At 35.0% G+C, this 11,977-nt stretch overlaps 3 protein-coding genes across 3 annotated transcripts; all 3 read left to right on the top strand.

The window, feature by feature from the left end:
- The first annotated feature begins 639 nt into the window (after window positions 1–639).
- On the top strand, window positions 640–4,474 carry LOC110825299 (putative histone H2A variant 3). Its single transcript, XM_088221051.1, has 2 exons — window positions 640–885; window positions 3,932–4,474. The coding sequence occupies exons 1-2, from the start codon at window positions 778–780 to the stop codon at window positions 4,226–4,228; spliced, it is 405 nt and encodes a 134-aa protein (XP_088077177.1). The 5' UTR covers window positions 640–777; the 3' UTR covers window positions 4,229–4,474.
- Window positions 4,475–5,177: 703 nt separating this feature from the next.
- On the top strand, window positions 5,178–6,140 carry LOC110825301 (plant/protein). The gene has a single exon (XM_022055747.2). The coding sequence runs from the start codon at window positions 5,545–5,547 to the stop codon at window positions 5,920–5,922; it is 378 nt and encodes a 125-aa protein (XP_021911439.1). The 5' UTR covers window positions 5,178–5,544; the 3' UTR covers window positions 5,923–6,140.
- Window positions 6,141–9,766: 3,626 nt separating this feature from the next.
- On the top strand, window positions 9,767–11,955 carry LOC110821188 (BIIDXI-like protein At5g11420). Its single transcript, XM_022050924.2, has 3 exons — window positions 9,767–9,936; window positions 10,710–11,222; window positions 11,311–11,955. The coding sequence occupies exons 1-3, from the start codon at window positions 9,864–9,866 to the stop codon at window positions 11,847–11,849; spliced, it is 1,125 nt and encodes a 374-aa protein (XP_021906616.2). The 5' UTR covers window positions 9,767–9,863; the 3' UTR covers window positions 11,850–11,955.
- Window positions 11,956–11,977: the final 22 nt, after the last annotated feature.

Genomic DNA, 11,977 nt, shown 5'->3' on the forward strand with positions numbered 1-11,977 from the left:
ATAGCTCTATTTATAGTTTTTCTTTCGAGTATCTCTTTTAATTAGCTTATTCTTTCATGTTTTGAGTACATTTTTTGTTATTGTGTAAGGGATGTTAATCAAAATTTTTATTACGCTTCCGCATTTAAGATTTTTAATACATACATCTTCATTTAAATTTCGGGGCCGTTACAATGTGACTATTCTTACACATGTAACATTAATTCTTTTAATATTTCATTAATGTCTAAACTAATAAGAGAATGTGAGCTTAAAAAAGTTAAAGGGGCATTGATTTAGACTTTTGGATTGCCAATAAACCACATGAATTACAATTGTGTTTTACATGAAAATACGAATTCGCATGGGCTCATTCTTGAGCCCAATGGGTCTATAGTAATTCTTTCGACCGTTTTATTTTTATCGAATCTAAAGAATCCTCAATTTTGCGGAAAAAAATCCGAAAATATTTAAAAATATTTTGTCTTGATTTTTTGAGATTTTGTTTATTTAAAGATTTGTGAGTAACTTTATGAAAAGATCTAAATATGAGATAAGTTCAATAAATCCAACGGTCAAAAATTTGCAAGTAAGATGGCTGATCGTGTGACTGCTTGACACCCAAGAGACCCCCTTCACAGTCAACATCTAAATCTTCAAAGAGTCCACTCGTCTTCTCCTCTTCCTCCTATTTAACTGTCTTCACTCACTCGCTTCTGTTTCGTATCTTCTCTTCTCTCTAACACCGAGCCCTTGTTTCGATTTTCCAAACAACTAGACGCAAATTTTTTAGTGAAGATGTCAGGGAAGGGAGCAAAAGGACTGATTACAGGCAAATCGAGCGTCAGCAACAAGGATAAGGACAAGAAGAAACCTGTTTCTCGCTCCTCTCGCGCTGGTCTCCAGGTCTCTCTCTTTCTCTCTCTTATCTGTATCTCCACCTGAGACTTGGTTTGAATATAAATGGGCACCGCTTTGTTTAATGGGGGAGTCTTTATGATGTTGAAATTTTGAGGATTAATGGTGCATTAAGGGCCGATATATTGTCATATCTACTTGTATCTGACTTGCACACTAGTATACAAGGGAGCGATACGTTGATACTCTTCCTTTTCCGGAGGTGGATTTGTGCTGGACTTTTGTTTATGATTAATGGTTACTTGCGGTTTGCAGGTTTGAGTTAATGCCAGTAAATGGAAAAATCTTGCGTGAAGATCGTGTTTGATGTTTTTGTTGGGTATGTTTTTGGTTAAAGTGATTACGACGAGGAGTTATAAAATTTTCAATTCATATTGAGTCCATATTAGGGTTAGCTATTTCGGTTGTGCTATAAAATTTGGTTTTTAACAAAATCGAAAGGGTATTTTTACTGCTTTTTGCCTTTTCGGTTACTTGTCTTAAAGAGTTTCTTATCTTTTGGTACTCATTAGTGGAAAAAAAATTCTTTTCTTGATAGTCTTATTTTCTTTTAGGTGAGCAGTAAGTTCTCTTCACGGTTATATAAGATCCATTTTTAATAGCTCATGGTAATCTCTTAATGAGATACCTGTATGCTCTCTGTTTTATCATGTTTTTCAAAATAATTCTATATGGAACATTATATTTTGTTGTTATGCTGGAAATTCTCTGAGTACAGTCTTAGGAATCACCATCAATATCCAAAAGGAGTGTTCTTGAAAGAAATTCTGTTTTCTTTTCAAGTAGAAAGCTAGACCTGTTTGCTTTTTTTTTCTGTTTTTTTCTTTTTTGGGTTTTGAGATAACAAGTCTAGACATGTTGAACATATTAAAAAAATATGTTTTCTCTTTTTCAGGATAAAATACTGTTCTCTGTAACACATCAAACATGTCCATGGTTTGAAAGTTCATATATTTTCTTTTTTCCTTCTATGTTATTCCTTAGCTAGTTGTATTGATGCGCTCATCATTGTTAACTGGGATCTTGCCTGAAGCATCTAAATGATAGTCTACCATCCTACATCAGTCTTATCTAAAGCAGTCCTATCTTAAACAGTCCTGTATAGGGCCTAATCATACTAGCATGTAGTGGTATAATGCTTGTGATAATGCTTAGCAAGAAAGGTCTATTGGCTGATCTGGTCTTTCAGGTTTATATTGCACGTCATTTGGTCTTGCAGTGTTTAGAATTTAAAGTCATGGAGTATCCTGAATTTGCCCTCATTATTTCATTTTGTCTGTTGAATCTTATTCTGCCATCAGCATGAGTAGTTAGAAGTAAAGTTTTTTGTTAATGGCCTTCCTATCATCCGTTCCCTTCATCTGGCCAATCAACCACTTTTCTGGATAGGGCGACAGATTATGTTTCCTGAAATCCATTAAGAAATAAGTTGGACTCCTCCCATTTCTGTGTCAAACAGTAGAGTCAACGAGGAGAGGCTAAATATTTTTATCCAAAGCCCTTTGAAGTCTGTGGTACTTGTCTGTGCCTTGTATTTAAATGTAAGGTCTAATGCGAGTCCTCTTACAATTCTATGAACAACATTGCTTAATGGTTTCTGATGTTTTGTCACATGAATAATGAGGGACATGTATTGATACTAAGTAAAGACATATTTCAAAACTTCTTTAATCTTCAAAAAAAGATATTTCAAAAATATGATGCTGTTAGTAGTTGAGATTTTTGTTATGGTTATGATTACCGCTTCATATGTTGTTTCTGACACATGCATCAGGATTGCAATGTGAGATTTTCTAATCCTTTCATGTGGGTTTTACTCTGTATCGATTGGGGTGGGGGGGGGGGTTTAAGTTGGCGGGTGGTTCACTGGTTGTTTTCCAACTGAGATTACTCCTCGCACAGCGACTTGACTAGGTTTCCTGGAACATATCTCATATGTTGTTTCTGACACATGCATCAGGATTGCAATGTGAGATTTTCTAATCCTTTCATGTGGGTTTTACTCTGTATCGATTGGGGGTGGGGGGGGGCTTAAGTTGGCGGGTGGTTCACTGGTTGTTTTCCAACTGAGATTACTCCTCGCACAGCGACTTGACTAGGTTTCCTGGAACATATCTCAATATTTTATGTCTGTTTGATTTCTGTACCTATCAATGATATATATTAGTTGAATCCAGGGTAATGCTTTTCTTTGTGATAAGACCAAGTAAATCACTGCTGTAAGGCTCTGAGACAGCGAAGTTAAACTTATTATAGGTTTGTGGGTTCCTTAATGATCAAGTTGCAAATCAGTTTGAGGTAGGACAAATTAGAAATCGTCTGCTTTCTCAGAAAAATAGGCCTTAAAAACATCTTTAAGTATCACCATTAGAACTTGTGATTTAGGATTTGATCGGCTTTTGGGAGAAAAATAAATAGGCATCATGCCTATGATATTTTAAGCATCAGAGCTTGGGTTTGATTGCCATTACACTCATGTTAAAATATAATTGCTGTAAATTTGCTCGCTCACTCTGTTCCCTTGAAAGAAATTGAGGATATAAATAAACGCTAATTTAGTCCTAGAAACTTAAAAAGAATTAGTAAGTGAAACCCACCAATCGGACTTCTTCTTCTCCAGATATTACAACAAGTACCTGGTTGAGAAGAAACTGATTTGAAACTCTTCAGTAACTAAAAAACTCCCCTCTGAATCAAGTTGCTCGCGAATGCAGGTTGTTTGAATATGAACAATTTTTGCTTCTAGGTTCATCAAACCTTAAAACTGTGGCCTTTTTTTTGTGCATTGATTGTAAACATAGTGTCATTTGCAAGTAATCTTCCATTTATGTTCCCAATGAGTAGAAATAATAATAAATGTCTCTATCATTCTTATTAAAAATCATGATGATATTCCAGAGTCCAATCCACTCAGTTAAATATTCCTGACTCCAATCCACTCTCAGTTAAACAGAATTGCAATTCTGTACTAGATTTTGAGAACTATGCTGATATTTCTCCATTATAATAATGTTACTGTAAATCTCATTTGCAGTTCCCAGTTGGTCGAGTTCACCGACTTTTGAAAACGAGGGTTTCTGCAAATGGAAGGGTTGGAGCAACAGCAGCTGTTTACACTGCAGCAATATTAGAGTATCTGACAGCAGAAGTGCTGGAGTTGGCAGGGAATGCCAGCAAGGATCTGAAGGTTAAGCGAATCACACCAAGGCACCTGCAGCTCGCAATCCGGGGTGATGAAGAACTTGACACCCTTATCAAAGGAACTATTGCTGGTGGAGGAGTTATCCCCCACATTCACAAATCACTCATCAACAAATCCTCCAAGGAGTGATCGGCGGAATGAGCTTCCAAATGTTTTCTTTTTCTTTTTACCCCTACAGAGATGAGAGAAATGTATGGCAGACTCTGAAATTTGTGATGATAAAGTTGTTTTTTACCTAGTCTTGTGAGGAAAAATGTTAGTTCCTTTTTCTTTTAGCAGGTAGGTATGATATTTGAAAGCATGGATTTTTGTTGTGTAATCTGATATCTCTTCTTTCATGGTTCTGCATAAAATCTGTTCTATTGAGTTTGAGTAGACAGGCATGGCATGTCTTGTTATTGTAGGTAGGAGGATGGTCGTGCTGCCAAGAAAACTCCCTTGTCATTTACCAATGGCGGATCTGGTTTTCTCTTCTATCCTTATAGTTGTCTCATTTCTTTATTTTTACTTTTATTCCTCAGTTTAATAATGATTTTAATACTTATGATTAGCATATATATATATATGTATTTTAGTATTCGAGTATATATATATATATATATTAAATCAACTTTAAGGTATTGATAAAAAATGAGTTGAGTCATTATCCAAATCTCAGAATTTATATATATTTTCTATGTAAAATTCAAATTTTGTCAAGTTCAATTTTATTATAAATGAAAAATATAGTTTAATAATGTATTAAAGTTTTTTAAATAAATTAACGCGTGTTGATTTTTTTATAATATAAATTATAAGGTGATAATTAACTCTAAACTTAAAAGATTAAGTCCAAACTTATTTAATTATTATTATTATTGTTATTATTATTATTACAAATACTGTTGTGAACTTTTTTGTAATTTAAATTACCATTTTGCCCTTCGTTTCTGTCGCTAACGTACAAAAAACCGAACCTTCAAATGGAAATATTTCCTCTCTAATCTGCCAAGTCAGCATTTCCCAAAGTGCACGAAAGTCGAAAGCTGTCACATCAATCAAGAAAAAAGCGCAAAACACATCACCTCCTTCGATGTCCTCCACGTGTCCTACCTTATCCAAATCACTTCCCCTCTTTACTCCCTCTGCTTCCTACTGTTGTACTTTTATTCCATTATTAACCTTCATAGGTCCCTAAAGTACAACTTTTTCAAGCGAGATGCAGGTGACTATTCCCTTCCCTTCCTCCTATTGTACTTTTATTCCATTGTTAACCTTCGTGGTCCCTAACTTTCCGGCGTCTTTTTTCCTCGAGGTTCCATGTGTTGGAGATGCAGGTGATAGAAATTACCAGACCCCAACTCTAGTTTATCGTCCATTTTCAGACGCATCTGCACTGGATCTCAGTAATCTCTAATCCATTCTCTTCCTTTTCTCTCTCTCTCTCTCTCTCCATCGACCTTCGCATGGCTACCTCTCTCGCCTGCTCTCTCCCCCCCGCGATCAGAGCCTCCTCCGGTTCCCTCTCGAAGAAACCCGACTTGAATCACAAGAAACCCGTTTCCTCAACCTGGTGGGCCCCGCTCTTCGGATGGTCCGCCGATCCGGATTACATCAACACTGCCTTAACAAATGAACCGCCTGAGAAGAAGATCCAAATGTCGGATCCGGAAAACGAAATGGGTCGACACAGACCCAGGTTCCCGCTCGGGTGCTTCACAGAAGAGAAAGCGAAGCAGCTTAGGAAAACGACCATGGAGGGCTCCTCATTCCATGATATGATGTACCACTCGGCCATCGCGTCTCGTCTTGCTTCAGAAGCCTCGAGTTGGCACGGCGAGTAAAAATCTCGACGGAGATCCGGCAATGTCGTCGGGTATGCTGGCCTGTAAAATTTGTCGAAATTATATTATCCTATTTTCTCTTTTTTTTTTTTTTTTTCCCCAATCCATGGCTTTTATTAAGTGAGGTCGAGACTAGTTGTGTATTGCTTTACAAACCCTTAGATTGACACAGTGTGTGTGGATGTTCTTATTTTTCTGATATCTAATTTGCTTTTCTCTCTCGAGGACCCACATTTGACGTGGCAGTATAATGGACCGTCCGATAATGATGATGATCACGATCTACTAACCCAATTTCCTGTGATTTTCATGGTTTGCTATTACTATTATTATTACAATTAACTTTTAAATGGGATAATTATTTTCTTGTTGAGTAAGTAAAATCATTTAAGAAATAATTTTATTTAATTTTAAATATTTATAATTTTTTACTTATATAAGTATAGGTTTATACCATGTGATTATTAGAGTTTTAGGAAAGAAATTATTCTCTTTATTTTCATTTTTTTTTTTACAGTGATATTTTATATTTGCGCAGGAAGATGTAATGAAGTGTAATACTAATTAGAATTAGTTAAAAATTGGTTAATCGACTAATTATAATTAATTAAAACCGGAAAATCTCTCGGACAAAATCAATCATATCGACTGGTATAAGGATCATAACTATACTAAAATGGTGGAAGTGTAATCAATCTAGTTTGGACGATATGATTCCAGAGCATCCGAGTGTTGTGAGAAGACCGCCGATGTTCCGGAGGAGATGAAGATATGAACCAGCAGCCATGGAAACGAGCGAACAGCATAAGGAGAGAGAAACCTGAAATTTTGCAAGATGAAAAAACGTAAACCCTAGAAATTATCATATCCAAACAAATCCTTATGATTGAAAGATATTCTTCAAGATCGCAAACGCAAAACGTAATGTCCAAGATTCCCCTCCGTTCTCCCTCTATTTTCCTCGCAAACAAAAACAAGAATTCGAAAAGGAGAAGGTTCCTCAAGAAAATCACTTGCGTCGGATAAGTCTGGACTGCGGGAGAGAGATCTGTCGTAAGTTTTTCAGAGAATCGTAGCTCTATCTGTTCTTTGATTGAGAGTCGAAGAAAGAAGAGAACGCATCGATTGTTGTTTGCTGGTTCATATCTTCATCTCCTGTGGAAACACCGGCGGCTTCTCACAAGTACTACTACTATTAAATTAATAAGTTTTGGAATTATTTTAATCAATTGCATCATTTATAATTTTAAAAGTAAAGAGATTGTTATATCTCAATTCTCGTAAAAGACAATAGTTAGAAAAATGATAATACTACATAATTTTTAAGGAACCCATAAAACATGTATTTCTTTTAATTTTCTCGAATGATACATGACAAATTAATGCCTCCACCACACTTTTCCTTTAATCTCGAGCAAGCTCTCAATTGTATATTAGATTCATGTATATCTTGATGTGAAAAATAGTTCTTGAAATGTTCTATAACATGGGCTACAATATTTTTCATATAACATTTACAACAACTCTACCAAATTTTGCATATGAAATGAATCATTCGAGATTCATGATAACTTTACCAACTATACATTCTTAGCCCAAGCCTCCCTTGTTTCCATTTAGGTACACATGAAATCCTGAGTATTTAAGTTTTTTAAACCATAATTATGAAACTGCATTATAATCCTTAAAGAGCTATTCGCCATTGTTAAAGTTTTATGTTATGATCCACGACTCAAACATCTTTTCTACAACATTTTGTCGCCCAATTTGAAGTCTATTAAGAAGAGAAAGGCAATAATGCATATAGGTAAAGTAAGTTCATCCTTGCATTATCGTAGACAATCATACGAACAAAATGGTCAGTAGTGATCGTAATTTAAACATTCATGTCACTCGTAAAACATAATTTAGAATCAACTTCTAAACTTAAGTTGAATGAACTCAATCTTGCTTTTCAAAACTTATATTTTAAAAGTTAAGATAACATACACTCATTTTGACACGTCTTGCATAAACATAACATATATAGTCTGCTATTATGACAAAAGTCTTTGAGATAGTTCTTACTCTCCTTACCTTGTATACCCTTATAATTCTGTGCCACGAATATATGAACGAACATGTTAACCCAAATGGCTACGCGCGTGGTTGGTTCTTACGTCCTCCTTCCATGCAATTCAAATTAACCATAACAAAAATAAAATATTAGAAGCTCTCTCCAAACAAGAGTAATTGAAGAGCATATAATTCCAAATCTCCCTCTTCACCAAATTTCGATTCAAGTTTGCTGCACATGTAAAGAAAATATTAAAACGGTGCATGATTGCCGACCGGAAACCAATAAAATTATCAAAAGGAAATGGGTGGTAGTATTACCAGAGATGGCTGGTCATAATTAATAATTAAAATATAAAATTAATAAATTAAATTAAATTTTATTTAATTATTTAATTTAAGAAACAAGTAATAATAATAAAAAAATATGTATATTTGAATTAATTTTTTTTAATTTATTTATAAAAATAAAATAAACATAATAAGCTCATCCTGCACATGCAGACCCCCATGTGTTGACCGGGACAAGATTTTGAGTGCTCCCTGTCTTTACCTCTTAATCCCCCTGCAACGCACAGCTAACCCCATATTACTTCCTCTCTCCTTCCCCCTATAAACCATTCTTTAATCAAACCCACGTGTAATTTTTTTACACCCATCCAAATCCATGGGCATTTTGGTCATTTCACTTAGCCAAATTTTTTCTCTATTATTGTTTGAACCAACTTTTCATTATAATTCAAGACGGCCCCCTAAATGCATCAATTTGTTTGGATTTGATAGGAGGATGTGTCTGTGGTTAGCAAACAATGATCGATTTTTCAGTCAGTTAACAAATGTACAGTTAAATAGTCAATACGATTGTGTAAGACTTAGTTTTGTGTAAAATGATTAATTTAAAGTTCAATTCGATTCTATTAATAATAAGAATTCAGAATATCAGACGCTGATCAATTAAAAAAATTCAATAAATAAAAAGAAAAATCGATTTTTTAGGATCATTCATTTCAAATAACGTGACCCATTTATTAATTGATAAAAATAATAATAACTCTCGTTATTCAATTTTTTTTTTTTAAAAAAAAACACAAATGTAATTTGTATTACTATACTTGAAAATGGTATGCGTATATCATATATTATCTCTATAAATTTTGTTATAAACTAAAAAAAAAATACAAGAACAAATTTGTGCACATTACATCATATAACTCTTATTTCTTAATCCATACGGTAGAAAAATATTGAAAAAGGGTAAAATGACATATTTAGCCTTGGACCGACAAGGCAACAGGTTGTCTGACGAATCCATGTGGCTTTGAATATTTTGCCCTTCAGCTTGAGGTTTCAACCTTCACCAGAAGATCACACCAAATCTTTAAATGTTTTTCCATTTTATTAATTATTAAATTCAAACTTTAATTCTATTTAATTAATTTTTTAAAAAAATTTACTGGTTACGTTCTCCTCATAGAGAATTTTTAATTTTTTTAAATGTCAAAATAATTTGTATTAATTACTTAAATTTGATTATTATAAATAAATATTATGGAGGCAAGATATTTGTGAATATTAGAAAATATATTTATTATTTTAAAATTATTTATTTATTATTCATTGCGATGTGGACAGATATTTAGGGAATATATAAAACGTAGTTCCTTGAAATTAAATCTACTTAAAACTATATGGGAGGAGAGGATACTTCTTGTGGTATTATTGTAATTTAATTGAACATCAGTGGCGTTTTGTTAGTTGGGAAGAAATAAAACCAGCTTCTCCTCTCCCTCCATCGTCATCGTCATTCTTCAACACGAGCTGCCTGTCAAGGCTTCTCTCTCTCTCTCCCTCTCCCTCTCCATCTCTCTCTCTCTTGTAGAGTAACGATGATGTACAGAGCGACGGTGCTACTAGCACTACTCTGCGCCACCTGTCAAATCGCCATATCGGTTACAGACGGTAAATAACGTATTTGATCATAGCTCATGTCAGCCAAGGCATTGCTTGAGAAGCTTATATATATATATATATGTACATGTAGACATACATTCACGAAGAGATTAGCAAATATCATATTCCTGCACACTAAACCTGAACAGTAGAGGCAATTTTTGATGCATATTTGATCTTCTTTATTTTGAATCGCGATTAAGTTCAGAGTAACTTTGAACAGTCAATTCTCTTATAAACAAATGTTTGATTTTTTTTTTCAGTAAGATTTTAGGAATTTTTCTTAAATTTTATAATTTTTGCATAAATTAGTTGTTTTCGATTGAATAAAAAAATTTAATTTTAATGCGTAAAAAATTAGTCAAATTATATTCAAAAGCCTTCAATTTAATTCATGTATTCGTTATTTCCAAGGTCATAATAAAGGATTGGATCAGATCTGAAATGAAAAGAAGTGAAAGAAAAAATTAAAGTAATACAAACAAATTTTAAAATCCTTTTATAGGAGAATCTGAAGCCAGTGTGTGTTATATAGATCCCCCATTTTTGTAAATCAGAGTACGTAAATTTTGGTCCCCCCCCCCCCCCACCACCCCACCAACAAATGGGACCAGTATATACATACACACACATTTATATATATACATACACGTACACCTGCCCTGCAGTTATATTTAATTGAATATGAAGATACCCAGATGTACAGAATATTGAAGCATTGAATTGCTATAGTGACATGACGAATTAGATTGGTTATAATTATTTGAAATAATTACTTTCAGGCTTGTTACCAAATGGGAATTTCGAGTACGGTCCAAAGGCATCACAAATGAAGGGCACAGTTGTGACGAGCAAAACCGCAATACCATTTTGGGAAATAGCAGGGTTCGTGGAGTACATAAAATCTGGACACACCCAAGGTGACATGTTGCTGGTGGTGCCGGAAGGAGCCTTTGCTGTCAGATTAGGAAACAAGGCTTTGATTAAACAGAAAGTAAAGGTGATTAAGGGGGTGTTTTATTCAATTACATTCAGTGCAGCTCGTACATGTGCACAATCCCAGCGGTTGAATGTGTCTGTATCACCTAATTCGGAGAAGCACGATTGGGGGATGCTTCCGATTCAAACAACGTATAGTAGCAATGGTTGGGATTCTTATTCATGGGCTTTTCAAGCCGATGCAGATGAAGTTGAGATTTCTCTTCATAATCCAGATTTAGAGGAGGATCCGGCTTGCGGTCCGCTTATTGACTCTGTTGCTTTGAAGCTCTTAACTCCCCCTAAGCGTACCAGAGGTAAAATAAACTTTCTTCTCTTGGTTCATATTGCTTGGGTAATTCGTTATTTACCTTACCCTAATGTAATTTGATTGTGTATTTGCAGTCAATATGTTAAAGAATGGTAATTTTGAAGAGGGGCCATACGTGTTTCCAAACGCATCATGGGGAGTCCTAGTTCCACCTCAAATTGAAGATGATCACAGCCCCTTACCCGGTTGGACAATCGAATCTCTCAAAGCCGTCAAGTACATCGACAGCAAACATTTCTCGGTGCCAGAAGGAAAACGAGCGGTGGAGCTAGTTGCCGGAAGTGAGAGCGCCATTGCCCAAGTGGTCAAAACCATCAAAGACAAAATGTATGCTTTAACATTTGCAGTGGGTGATGCTAATAACACATGTGAAGGTTCCATGATCGTGGAAGCATTTGCTGGAAAAGGCTCCCTTAAGGTGCCTTACGAGTCAAAGGGAACAGGAGGATTCAAGCGTGCTAGACTACTGTTCAAGGCTGTGTCTGAGCGTACAACTGTGGTGTTACAAAGCACGTTTTACACCATGGCCGGTGACAATTCTGGGTCCCTTTGTGGTCCTGTTGTAGATGATGTAAGACTCGTTAGCATTCGTAAAAAATCACGTATTATATGATTGTATACCATGTGGGCTTGCTTTCTTCCAATGTTTTAGCTTTTCTATTTAAATTTTACACATTTTGAGCAGCATTGCAATACGAGCAAGAGAATTATTTTTACTACTTATATGTATGTCGATAATTT

Source organism: Carica papaya, chromosome 5, assembly GCF_054855325.1.
Source record: "Carica papaya isolate Zhongbai chromosome 5, ASM5485532v1, whole genome shotgun sequence".
In the NCBI taxonomy this organism is placed as follows: Eukaryota; Viridiplantae; Streptophyta; class Magnoliopsida; order Brassicales; family Caricaceae; genus Carica; species Carica papaya.

Coding starts and splice junctions, on each gene's coding strand:
- LOC110825299 (XM_088221051.1), top strand. CDS start 778: ATGTCAGGGAAGGGAGCAAAAGGACTGATTACAGGCAAATCGAGCGTC. Junction 886..3,931: donor CCTCTCGCGCTGGTCTCCAG/GTCTCTCTCTTT, acceptor TCTCATTTGCAG/TTCCCAGTTGGTCGAGTTCA.
- LOC110825301 (XM_022055747.2), top strand. CDS start 5,545: ATGGCTACCTCTCTCGCCTGCTCTCTCCCCCCCGCGATCAGAGCCTCC.
- LOC110821188 (XM_022050924.2), top strand. CDS start 9,864: ATGATGTACAGAGCGACGGTGCTACTAGCACTACTCTGCGCCACCTGT. Junction 9,937..10,709: donor CGCCATATCGGTTACAGACG/GTAAATAACGTA, acceptor AATTACTTTCAG/GCTTGTTACCAAATGGGAAT. Junction 11,223..11,310: donor TCCCCCTAAGCGTACCAGAG/GTAAAATAAACT, acceptor GTGTATTTGCAG/TCAATATGTTAAAGAATGGT.